The sequence below is a fragment of the Populus nigra genome, chromosome 6 (assembly GCF_951802175.1).
Source record: "Populus nigra chromosome 6, ddPopNigr1.1, whole genome shotgun sequence".
Taxonomy (NCBI): Eukaryota; Viridiplantae; Streptophyta; class Magnoliopsida; order Malpighiales; family Salicaceae; genus Populus; species Populus nigra.
In genome coordinates, this window is record NC_084857.1 from 20,079,956 (window position 1) to 20,092,873 (window position 12,918).

The 12,918-nt window shown below is 33.0% G+C and overlaps 2 protein-coding genes across 2 annotated transcripts; both read right to left on the minus strand.

The window, feature by feature from the left end:
- Window positions 1-3,020: 3,020 nt before the first annotated feature.
- Window positions 3,021-5,215, minus strand: LOC133695936 (patatin-like protein 2). The gene is made up of 6 exons (XM_062117915.1): window positions 4,954-5,215; window positions 4,516-4,697; window positions 4,081-4,429; window positions 3,694-3,996; window positions 3,424-3,596; window positions 3,021-3,341 (listed from the first exon to the last, which is right to left on the minus strand). The coding sequence occupies exons 1-6, from the start codon at window positions 5,092-5,094 to the stop codon at window positions 3,278-3,280; spliced, it is 1,212 nt and encodes a 403-aa protein (XP_061973899.1). The 5' UTR covers window positions 5,095-5,215; the 3' UTR covers window positions 3,021-3,277.
- A 5,584-nt stretch (window positions 5,216-10,799) lies between these two features.
- LOC133697326 (patatin-like protein 2) lies at window positions 10,800-12,627 on the minus strand. Its single transcript, XM_062119799.1, has 6 exons — window positions 12,496-12,627; window positions 12,052-12,233; window positions 11,617-11,965; window positions 11,220-11,522; window positions 10,948-11,120; window positions 10,800-10,863 (listed from the first exon to the last, which is right to left on the minus strand). Exons 1-6 carry the CDS (start codon window positions 12,625-12,627, stop codon window positions 10,800-10,802), a joined length of 1,203 nt encoding a protein of 400 aa, XP_061975783.1.
- Between the last annotated feature and the right edge of the window lie 291 nt (window positions 12,628-12,918).

Genomic DNA, 12,918 nt, shown 5'->3' on the forward strand with positions numbered 1-12,918 from the left:
TAGGCACTCTGTTTGAGGAGCTTTATCAGTTTATGATCCTTGCTAGGGAATCATGCGAGCAGTTAAGAATTAGTCTTGGCTGCAAAAAATACCGAGCAGCTGGCGCTTGTAGTTAATTGTTGTTACACTGGTGCGGCGTCGCAGTGAAAAAAATCCACTCTCAAATATATTATCTTCTATCTATTTGGTAAATATAAGAAGATAAGAAATTCTTGTTTTTTATCATTGAAAAATAGAATGGGAGTCGCCGCCTAGTATTTTGATCGCTAGGAATCCTAACTAATCTTAGAGATCGGGTACAAAGAATGGTCGCGTAAAGAGAAGGTATTAGCACTCTAAATACGCCCTATCTAAGGTAAGCTGCATTGTTTTATTGTATGATAAAATCTAAGATCTTGTCGTGTTTCTTAGTTGTTGATCCGTTAATAGTTTAAGAAAAGTTCTCATCGGTAAAGAGATCCTTATCTTATCGAGTAAAACCTAACCATTTTAACGTCAACAAAAGAATTTAATATCTAAAATACATTTTCCGTATAAGGTCGTAACTCCATATACTAAAAAAAACAAAATAATTTTTTTGGAATTTTTGAAATATTGACCTATTTATCATGACTTTAATAAACTGGTTATTAAAGCCAAAATGTATGCTAATACATATTTTTGAAATTTTCTTTGTTGTATGAAAATATAATATGATTTTTTTCTTTTATTTTTAAGAGTTGGCTGTATGCATAAACACATATTTTTTTCATTTTTTCATGTTTTGACGAAAACCGGGCATCTTAATACCGGATTTGTATCTTTACGCTATAAAAATACAAACCAATACAAAATTTAGTAGAGAAATACACAGAAAAAATCACAAATTTTCTAAAATGTTTTTTTTATTATTCCTTTTGGATTGGGCTGGACTCGGCCCAACTATTTTGACGTGGGCCAGGCCTGCCCAGCTATGTGGGCTGGCCCAAAAATTAGCCCTGCCATGAACAGTTGCTCTCAACAGTAGAGACTGAATTATAATTCACTCTCCACTGTTCCTTGGCAGGATAGTGGAGACCGGGGTGAAGAAGAAGAAGAAGAAGAAGAAAGGGAAGAGGAAGAGGGCTGACCTGCGGTGGCTCTGACGGTGGCGGAGTGGCGCTGGGGCTGTGGACGATGGTCGGCTTTTCTTCTTCTTCTCTATGTTTTTTTCTTCTGCTCTGTTCTTCTCTGTTTCTCACGGTGCTGTTGTCAACTGGGAGGACAGTGGCAGCTAGCGGTAATGATAATGGCGGAGGGACGGTGGCTCTTCTCTGCGGTGGCGGGCAATGTTTTGCTGCTGTTTTTCCAGTCCGTGCAGAGGCACAAGTTTCTTCCTTTTCTTCACTGGTGGTGCAGCAGGGGGAAGAAAATGGTGAGATGCTGAGGAAGAATGACATGGCGTTGGCAGTGCTGGTGATGATGTAGGATGGCAGCGGTTCGCAGTAGGGAGAAGAAAAAAACAATGGCCACCAACGGGTGTTCTTCCCCTGTTTTAAAACAAACTCCTCCCTGTTTTCATATCTTCCTCGTCTTCCCCCTTCTCTGTTCCTTTCTGTGCCTTTTTTAAATCTTTTTCCCTCCCTCTGTTCTGCTCTCTTTTTCTCACGTACTGCTCGCTATGCCTCCTCTGTCTTCCTCCCTTCCCCCCCCCCCCCAGTTCTCTCTGTTTTCCTTTCCTCCATCTCCTCGTCTTCTCTTTGCCTCTGTTCTTAAAGAAAAGAGAATCACCCTAGTTCCTGGAACCTGCTGCTTGCAGTTGCAGACGAAGATGACAGTGTGGAAGGGCTGTTCCATCAACACTACTTCCTCTCCTCTGTTCCTGGCGCCCTTTTTGAATTCAGAAGGATAGGATTTGAGGTCTCAAAGAAGAAGACGCTAACTTAAGGTATCAAAGGCGGTAGAGAATCAAATCGAAGACTGCTTTGTTGGAAATTAAATCTATATTGCTTTTTCTAGGATAGATACAAAAATACTTTCGAAATATTTAAGTAGTAAATTAATTGCATTATTTGGTGTTTTCTTTTGTCCTTCAGCACATTTTTGGCTAATTTCTTAGCATCAATAAATAAATATAAAATTTGATATAAAATTATTATTAAAATCACATTTAATAAGTTAAAATTTTAAATAAAATTCCTGTGGTTTACGCGATCATGTCATGTTAATACTAATAAAATTTCATGCATATAATAAACTTCCTTAACACCGCATCCCGAGGAGAAATTTGCACGTTATCATGCACAATTGTTTTTACTTTTTTTTACTATTTATTGTTTTTTAAGTAAAAATAATTCCATTAACCTTTCTAGATATCAGAAAAATCCAAAAAATTTAAGGACTTTTTATTTATGGACCCATTGCAACTTTTTTTTAAAAGACTTTACTGGGTATTTTGGGTTGTTGACTTATACTATGAAATGCGAATCTAGTATGTAGTATATATATGTTTTTTTTTTCTAAAAAAACATATAATAGAAATATGTTTTTTTGCTTTCAATCCAAATTTTTCTGATTTATTAACTAGCACCAGAGTCAGAAATACCATACTTTTTTTGTTACATAATATTTACTAATACTAGAGTTGGAAGTATTTATAGTCGAATATTCACTAGCACCAGAGTCAAGAATATTATAAATAGACCATAAAAAACTGAATAAAACAAATCCTTAGTAATTTATAACAAAACCAACAATGCAGCCTACCTCAGGTAACGATGTTTAAGAGGTGATATTTTTTTTTTGCACAATCAGTCTCATATAATAGAATCTTTATTGACTAGCTAGGATTTATAGTAACCATAATATTAGATGATGACTTTTTAAACTAGATCTTTTTTTTTAATAATAAGATGCTAAATATATATTTTTTTACAATGAAATTTTTTAAGATTACCATGATGTCAGTTGCGATAGTTATAAGAAAAACTAGGTAATTACTAAATAATATTAACATAATCAATCCAAGAAATGATTATAAGCTTTTGCTGGGAAACGAAAATATTTAAAGTCTGGTTGAATTCTATGATTCAATATATTCAAGGTATGAAACAATACACTGCATGTGTAGAAAAAAAATAAAAAAAAATTACAAATCTTGGATACTATGTGCATAGCATCTTTATTCGAAGACTATCTTACAAAGTGAAAAATTACTTCTTCAATTTTTATGTGCATCTAATAATTTCATTTTCATTAATAAAACAATAAATGAATAGTCAAGTTATTTATTAATCAAATCCATTTTGGAGCGGTAGCTTTAATTTCCAACAGCTGACTTAGCCTCACGAAGACGCTTCTCCCTCGAGAGTAATTTAGCCAACCTACACCAACAAAACAAAAACTTGAGAAATAAATAAAAGAATAATCAAGATGAAACAAAGAGTATTGTTCATTCATTTATACTTTCTGAGAGCCTCTTCATTGGTCATCTTATTGATAGGTTCAAAGACTCCGGTAGCCAAATTCACCCTTGAAACTGGCTTCTTCAACAATTCCTCGCCCACTTTCACAAGATTCTCCAAATTCTCTTTCGTGGCAACATCCACAGATGAAAGTGTTCCGGTCAATGTGTCATCCTGCATTGATTTTTCACACGTATTATAAGGTTAGATTTCCCCACCTTGCTTCATGAACAAATAATTAAGCACCTGAATTAGCATGATATATAAGCACCTGAATTCGAAGATAGTTTTCCTCCGAGTTGAGGGCTTGAAAAACAGTGGAAATATGAAAATCAACCATGTCAGCACTAGCTTGTGTGAAAACATCCACTAATGGAGTAGAATGATCACTAGTCAACCAACCCAAGAGACCCCATTTAGCTGCTTCTTCTGCATCATACTTTTCTTCTGATTTTGCTGTACCAGTGCCCAGGGACAGGACTAGAAATCGGCCATATTCCATTGGGTTCATGCGGTAGGAGTCAGGTCCCTCCCGATTGATTGCTTTTGAAACTTCACTGATGGCAACTAAAGTCTGATCAAAAGAAATGAGCGATATAAGATTCTTTATTAATAGAACCTCAAGAAGTGTTTGAAGATTGATAAGTCATAAACATACTGGATTGTTTGCTGCCACACCACCATCAATAAGATTGAAATCTCTAACTTTGCCAGATGGATCCTTGGTTTCAAAATAATGGGCAGGAAGATAAGTCGGGGCAGCTGAAGTTCCAATGCAGATATCAGACAAAAGGGCATCCGTTGATGGGCTATTCTTTACATTATAGCTAGAAAAGATAGTTGGCTGGAGGCGCTTGATGTCAAAAGTAGGGATCACAATATTTGTCAATGTCTGGTGCAACCATGTATCTCCCAACTTTTCCTTGACAACACTATGCAAGAATTTACCATCATACTTTGGTCCTCTCAGTGTCTTTACCAGATTTGCAGCCGAGGCAAATGTAGAGCTGTTGGCAGACAGTACTTAAATTAGTATCTTCATGGATAAAAATCAGTTGTAATGCAATAATTCATCATCAGAATTAATTATCACCTGTCTTGAGGAAATATTTTAGGGCAGTTCTCAAGGTAGAAGTCGTTGATGTCTTTAGCAGCAAACAAAGGGCGGTTTTGTTTATTCGGTGCAGCTAGCATAGCCGTCACGAGGCCGCCAGTGCTAGTCCCTGAAATCACATCAAAGTAATCCGCAAGCCTTGCATCTGCACTATCCAGCTTCTGTAAATTTGAATAGAAAAGCTAATCAGTGATACAAACAAGAGATAAAAGCTAAACGACCATTACAATTCTATACATACACACATTGATGCATGTAAAACTATTTAGTGTTAAACTTAGGTCATGCATTCAACTTAATTTTTTTTTTTATCATACATGATCATGAACCCGAAAACACAAAAGCACGCAAGATCTTGCATGTCTATTTGGTACATGCATTAGTATATGGGTTAAAAGAGCCCGTTTTCTTTTCTACCTGTAGCTCAGACTCTAAAAAGGCAAGGATAGTTCCTGGTATAATGCCTCTTATTCCACCTCCATCGATGCTAAGAACAGTGATCTGGTTTCCACGAGTTGGAAGTTGAAGGGGAGATCTTGGAGTTTGCATGTTAGCCATATTAAAAAACAAATGCTGAAAATGTAATGAGGGAATCAAGAGACCTAGTAAGTTGAAGAGGTTTAGCGTAAACTTTCTGGGAGCTTGATGAGAGATCGCTAGTATACTCAAATGTAGTTAAGTGTTGTAACCTTGCAATCTGCCAAAGGGGGATGCTGAGGTATTTATAGACCTCTAACCCTTCATGGTGTCTGGAATTTTCATCAAATTCCCAATACTTAGTCACCCAAATTTGACCATTCTGTAGTTTCCTGGATGGGCCGGGAACAATTTTGAATGGATCCAACTTATCTGTACTTATCACTAACAGTTCTTAGCTGACACGGTTCAAGTTGGACCACTTACAAATTGGGTCCAAGGGTACAATTGAACATTCCAAATTCTCAAATCAAAGAAAGCAGACACTAAAATTAGAATGATAGGTATTTTGCTGGCATAAAGTTAAATAAGTTAGTTGATGAAGATCATTAGTGCAACTGGTTGGATTTGAACATGTTATTTGCCCCAATTTGATTCACGAGTTCAAGCGACTATTTTCGAAGAAACAACTCCTGTCAGCATCAAAATGGGATGTTGCAAAGGTTATAACCAAAGCCAAACTAATTTTGAATATTTCTTTTTGCAAGACATGGTCGCTTCAATTAATTTTTTAATATTAGTTTTTCTATTGTATGAGACCGTCGCCTTTTACGAATTGAAATTCATATATTTTGAAGTCGGATATTTGATTGATTATTTAGGGTTTGAATTATAGCATACGATTTCAATGTGCTTTGATTAACAAGAAAGTGCATCAATCTAATAAATAAATATTTGCAATCCAATGGGATTTCTATCAATCATGCCACTAAGTTGCATCACCTAATCATTCTAAACTACAATTCACGTGTAGTCTCAACTGCAAGTCTTTCAATATATATATATATAAAATTTAAACACTGATTAAATTATGCCAACAAACTATTAATGTAAACACTGATTAAATTTACTGTTGATAAAATTATTAAATTTTTTAGTGATTTCTACATTTTCACATACTGATTTATCCAAATGAAAAGTAATAATATAGAGATCTGATTGCAAAAGTTATTTATCATAAAAACTAAATTGTAATTTTTATAAAAATACAAGGACCAAAAAGACTTCCTAAATAACCAAATTTTTTTTTTAAAAAAATATTTTTGAACATTTCAAGTACTGAAATGAAACTTTGTGACATATCCATTTTTTTATGTCGCAGATACACTCTTGGACGTCACCTAAAAGCTTTTCATAATTTGTATATTTTGATAAAAAAAATACTTCTAATTAAAATTGTTGAATATTTAAAATATTTTTGAGAATTTTCTAGTTTACTCCTAATATTAAAACCAAAACAAGGACCCAAAACCAAAATAGATTCAACATAAAAAAGCATAAAAATAAAATATTTCTTAAGAAAAATGGATCAAGCATATAAAGAATAAAAAACACCAAGAATATTCAATCGTAAGCCCATAAACAACATAAACATTCAAATCATATGGAATATCAATGAATAAGAGTTTAGAAGGTTAAATACTTTATAAGTTCTTAGTGTTTTTAACATTAAAAACTTTGTTATAACTTTTTTAATATCATGTCATCAACTGAAAATCTAATTTATTGGATAAGGTTTCATGAATAATTTTGTATTAGTTTCAGATATACTAATCTGCTTTGAAGGATCATGTGCCCCATGGTTTGGAAAAGTTTTAGATATGATATTATGCATTTTGTCCTTGAGCTTTTTATGACAAATATCAGCTATCAATGATAAAGATTAGCAATGCAGCTTGTCTTAGGCAGGACGTTTAAGGGGTGATAATATCTTTCTTTTTACGTAATCAGTCTCGTATCATAAAATCTCTGTTGATCAGTTAGGGATCCTAGTGATCATAATATTAGGTGGCGACTCCTTAAACAAGAATATTCTCCATTAAAGAATAGAATGCCAAAAATCCATTCTCTCCATGACATACTTTTTATTTTTAAGACCGCCGCGATGTCGGGTGCGACACTAACCATAAGGTTAAGCCTCTCAATTATTCTCAACTAGGTCTTAAAGAAGAAGACGCTAACTTACAGTATCAAAGGTGGTAGAGAATCAAATCGAAGACTGCTTTGTTGGAAATTAAATCTAAATTGCTTTTCTAGGATAGATACAAAAATACTTTTGAAGTCTTTAAGTAGTATATTAATGCATTCTTTGGTGTTTTCTTTTGTCCTTCAACACATTTTTGGCTAATTTCTTAGCATCATGACACAATTTGTGCTATGAGGTTTCGTGGTGCCCAGTACTTCTTTTGTTTCTTCTAATTAAGTTTATGGCAGTTCTAAGTTAGACCGGCTGTGCTTTGAAGATAATGTTAACTGATCGTCGAATAGAGACCAATTAGCAAAAGATTGCTCAAGTTGAAGCAGAGAGTTATGCAAGGAATAGTATTTGCTAAGAACATTTCAAAACTTTTGGATTTGGAAATCAAACAGCGAAGTCTTTAATTTTCCTTTACATGATCCAGTCACGTTAATACTGATAAAATTTCATGCATATCATGAACTTCCTTCAAACCACATCCCGAGGAGAAACTTGTAGAATTAATGTCGAGGCCAAAATACTTGAGAAAACTTGACTAGGGGATCTCGAGGATTATATAAATTTGACATGCAAGATTTTAATATAAAATTATTATTAAAATCACATTTAATAAGTTAAATTTTTAAATAAAAAATTGAAATGAATTTTTAATTTGATACCTGAATTTTAATAAAAACAATCATGTATATATTTCATGCCCTTGCCATCCTCCTTTCATCTTTATATATATTTGCGTAATAATGTTCTCATGAAAAATCCACAGCTATCCTTTTAAGGACATAATAAAACTTTTCTAGGCATTATGACAAACCCATCAACTTTTAACCACTTAAACTGTTTATAGATTCACTCAACTTAGTCAACTAGAGGGTTTTTTTTTCTTTTTTCGGTATTATGATAAGCCAAAGAAATTAAAATACTACAAATGTATTCAACCCTTTTACTTTCAAACAAATAAAAAAGTTCAAATCTAGGAAAGTGGTGAGTAATTAATGAAAAAAATCCATCAAACTTAGCCACGTAACTCTAAATTTTTTAATGGCAGCTCTGCTTTTCTAATGGTATTGCCCCAAGATCATGGCTGTCGAGAACAAGAGCAAGCAAGGAAAATTCCTTCCTTTACGCATATAATATAATACGTATGTTCTTATTAATTTGTCGTTAATGAGGCATGCTAGTATACATGTGTGTGTGTCTTTGGAATTCTTTTTGTTCTTCGTTTTTTGGAAAACATGCGTTCATGTCAATGCAGTTACATCTCTTCAGACAAATCTCGGTTTTAAGAAAAATCAATTGTCAAAGACTGTGCTTGTTTGACTTATACTTACTGATTTGTCCCCCAAGTAGTACCTATTACTCAATTGGCTACGCAAACAAAAACAACTTCCAATTGGGCCCATCATCTGGTCATAACTCAATTAATTCTAGCTATAAGATGTTGCCTTTAAATATATTTATTCGCAATAAAATAAATTGTAAATGTTATTGAGTAGAAATAAACTAAGTTTGAAATAAGTAAAGGAATTACTCTTGCAAACTTTCTTTAAGAAAAAAAAATATTAAACTTTTATATTATACTTATTGGCACCAAATTTATCAGTAATTAAAAAGACATGAAGAAGGTAACTCATTGTATTTTTATTAGACACAAAGAGAAAAGTAGTTTTTAGGAAATATAGATATTTCCTCCTAATTTAGAAAAGTAGCATGTGATCCGCAATGATATGGATAAAGTAGTAGGTGATCCGTGCTATTATATACATAAATTATTATTTTTTGTTTCTAATCCTAGAAATAAGTATAAAAATATTACTAGAAAAAAATTTGTTTTTCATTGAAATTTCACATCTCTTTCTCTGCTCTCTCAAATTAAAAAAATTGAAAATAAATAAAATAAAATTTTGTATTAAAATTATTTTTAAAAAAATAATACCAACAGAAAACATATCCAAGATGACGTAGGATAATCAAAATTAACTTTTCATGCTAATTTTAAGAACACTATCATAGTTTATTGTATTTTTCACTCTAGTCTCTTGTTTTTAAATTTTAACCTTCTTAAATAAATCATTACACTGCTACAATTCATTCATAGTGAATTATAAGGCAGTCCCCGGAGGGAAAATTGTCTTAAATAAATCAAGACAATTTTATAATAAAAGGATTAAATGAAAAAAGCCTTATGATCCATAGGAAATGCACTCCAAGTCCAGAGAATACACTCCACCACGATGGGATTAAACTGTGTAGATCCCCTGGCAATGTCTATATTATAGAGAGTAGTCGTTGCTTCCAATGCTGAACATGTCACCAGCTGTGGATAACAAAGTCTTAACTTCTGAGGCTCCTAGTTTTTGCCTTGGCTGCTTCTCAATATTCTTAATTGAGTTTATGGTCTATCACCTTCGAAGGAACAAACAGGAAAATAAAATTAGTACAAGTAATCATGCTAATTATTAAGAGATAGATAACTTTATATGAATTCATGCAGTTTTACGCACACAGAATCATCTAAGCAAAATGAAGTCACTCAAACAAGTAGCAGTATTATATTATACATAACCAAAATCCACTCCAACAAGTAGCAGTATTTTAGTTTGAACACAATTATTTTTGTAATGTCTTGGATGACATTTTATAACATTATTTTAAACAATAAGCCATGGAAAATAATAATATACTGTGTAACTGTGTACTGTTCTCCCGCGGTTCTTCATTTATTTATATATATATATATATATAAAGATGATATTCAGTTATTATAAGCATGGTCTTTTTTTTTTAAAAAAAAAATATGATTTGAGTTATATACTGGGTTAAAAAAAATTGGTTTTATTTAAATTAAATTACAAAAAAAAACCAACAATAATAAATAGATCAAATAAAAAAATAATTACGATAACTTGACAAAAAAATATTTTTCTCACAAGAAAAAACATAATATATCTTAATTCTTAGTCAATTAAATATAGAATGATAAAATAAAAATTTGAAGAACAAAATAAAAAAAATATTATAATTTTTTTTAAAATCGATCCAGTAGAAAGGGTCATGCTACCCGATTTAACTCGTTAAATTATTTTATCTTTTTATATTTAATTGACATGAAATAACCAGATAAAAAAGACAAAAAAAATTACAAGGCTCATTAAAAAAACAATATCGAATAATAAAATTGAAAAAAAATCTAATAAAAATAATATTAACCCGCATTAGTTTTTCAAATATATGACTTAGATCGTTAACTATAACAAATCCATGTGAGAAGAAACTTGATTTTGATATGCAAAAGTTGATATGAAAAATTGCTATTTTTTTCTAAGAAAACTAGGTAACTATTAAATACTATGAACAAAATAAAAATCAGCTTTACCTGGAAAAAATAAAACATTTAAAGTCTGATTGAATTACATAATATTACAATTCTAGGATGCTATATATGTGCATAGCATCTTTATTCGAAGACTATCTTACAAAGTAATAAATTACTTCTTCCAAAATTTATTTGCGTCTAATAATTTAATTTTTAATAATAAAACAACAAATGAATAGTCAAATTATTTATTAATCATGTCTTGGAGTGGTAGCTTTAATTTCCAACAGCTGACTTAGCCTCGCGAAGATGCTTTTCCCTCGAGAGTAATTTAGCCAACCTACACCAACAAAACAAAAACTTAATAAATAAATAAAAGAATAATCAAGATGAAACAAAGAGTATATTATTCACTCATTTATACTTTCTGAGAGCCTCCTCATTAGTCATTTTATTGATAGGTTCAAAGACTCCAGTAGCCAAATTCACCCTTGAAACTGGCTTCTTCAACAATTCCTCGCCCACTTTCACAAGATTCTCCAAATTCTCTTTCGTGGCAACATCCACAGATGAAAGCGTTCCGGTCAATGTGTCATCCTGCATTGATTTTTCACAAGTATTATAAGGTTAGATTTCCCCACCTTGCTTCATTAATAAATATATATATTGGATAACATTAGCATGATAAATAAGCACCTGAATTCGAAGATAATTTTCTTCACAGTTAAGGGCTTGAAAAACAGTGGAAATATGAAAATCAACCATGTCAGCACTAGCTTGTGTGAAAACATCCACTAATGGAGTAGAATGATCACTAGTAAACCATCCCAAGAGACCCCATTTAGCTGCTTCTTCTGCATCATACTTTTCTTCTGATTTTGCTGTTCCAGTGCCCAGGGACAGGACTAGAAATCGGCCATATTCCATTGGGTTCATGCGGAAGGAGTCAGGTCCCTCCCCGTTGATTGCTTTTGAAACTTCACTGATGGCAACTAAAGTCTGATCAAATTACAAAAGAAATGAATGGTATAAGATTCTTTAGTTATACAAGCTGAAGATGTGTTTGAAGATTGATAATTAGTCATAAACATACTGGATTGTTTGCTGCCACACCACCATCAATAAGATTGAATTCTCTAACTTTGCCTGATGGATCTTTGGTTTCAAAATAATGGGCAGGGAGATAAGTTGGGGCAGCTGAAGTTCCAATGCAGATATCGGACAAAAGGGCATCCGTTGATGGGTTATTCTTCACCTGATAGGTAGAAAAGATAGTTGGCTGGAGGCGCTTGATGTCAAAAGTTGGGATCACAATATTTGTCAATGTCTGGTGCAACGGTGTATTTCCCAACTTTTCCTTGACAATGCTATGCAAGAAATTCCCATCATATTTTGGTCCTCTCAATGTCTTGACGAGATTTGCAGCCGAGGCAAACGGAGAGCTATTAGCACACAATACTTAAATTAGTACCTTGATGAATAAAAACCAGTTTTAATGCAATAATTCATCATGAGGATTAATTATTACCCGTCTTGGGGAAATATGTTAGGGCAGTTCTCAAGATAGAAGTCATTAATGTCTTTAGCAGCAAACAAAGGGCGGTTTTGCTTATTCGGTGCAGCTAGCATAGCCGTCACGAGGCCGCCAGTGCTAGTTCCTGAAATAACATCAAAGTAATCCGCAAGCCTAGCATCTGCACCATCCAGCTTCTGTAAATTTGAGCAAAAAGCAACTACTCAATGATACATACAGGAGATAAAACTTTGAGTGTGTGAAATATAAACTAACATTACATTTCTACATACATACACAGATGCATGTAAAACTAGTAAGTGTTAACCTTACATCAGGCATTCAACTTAATTTCTTTTTTGTTTTAGTATATATGATGATGAAAAAGAATGCAATATCTTGCATGCCTATTTGACATGCATTAGTATACGTGCTAAAAGAGCCCGGTTTCTTGTCTACCTGAAGCTCAGACTCTAAAAAGGCAAGGATAGTTCCTGGTATAAGGCCTCTTATTCCACCTCCATCGATGCTAAGAATGGTGATTTGGTTTACATGTGTTGGAGGTTGAGGAGGTGATGATGGAGTTTGCATGCTAGCCATATTGATGAACAAATGCTAAAAATGTAAAGAGGAAACCAAGAGTCCTAGAAGTGGAAGATAGAGTTCAGAGGGTTTAGCTTAAACTTTCGGAGAGCTTGAGAGATATCTAGTACTCAAATGTATTCAAGTGTTAAATCCTTGCAATCTCCCAAAGGAGATGTGGAGGTATTTATATAGACTTCTGTCGTTCAAGATTTTTTTTGGAGTTCTTAAAATATTCCTAAGATTTTACTAACCGAATATGACCATTTGAAGTTTCTTGGACGGGGAACAATTTTTGGA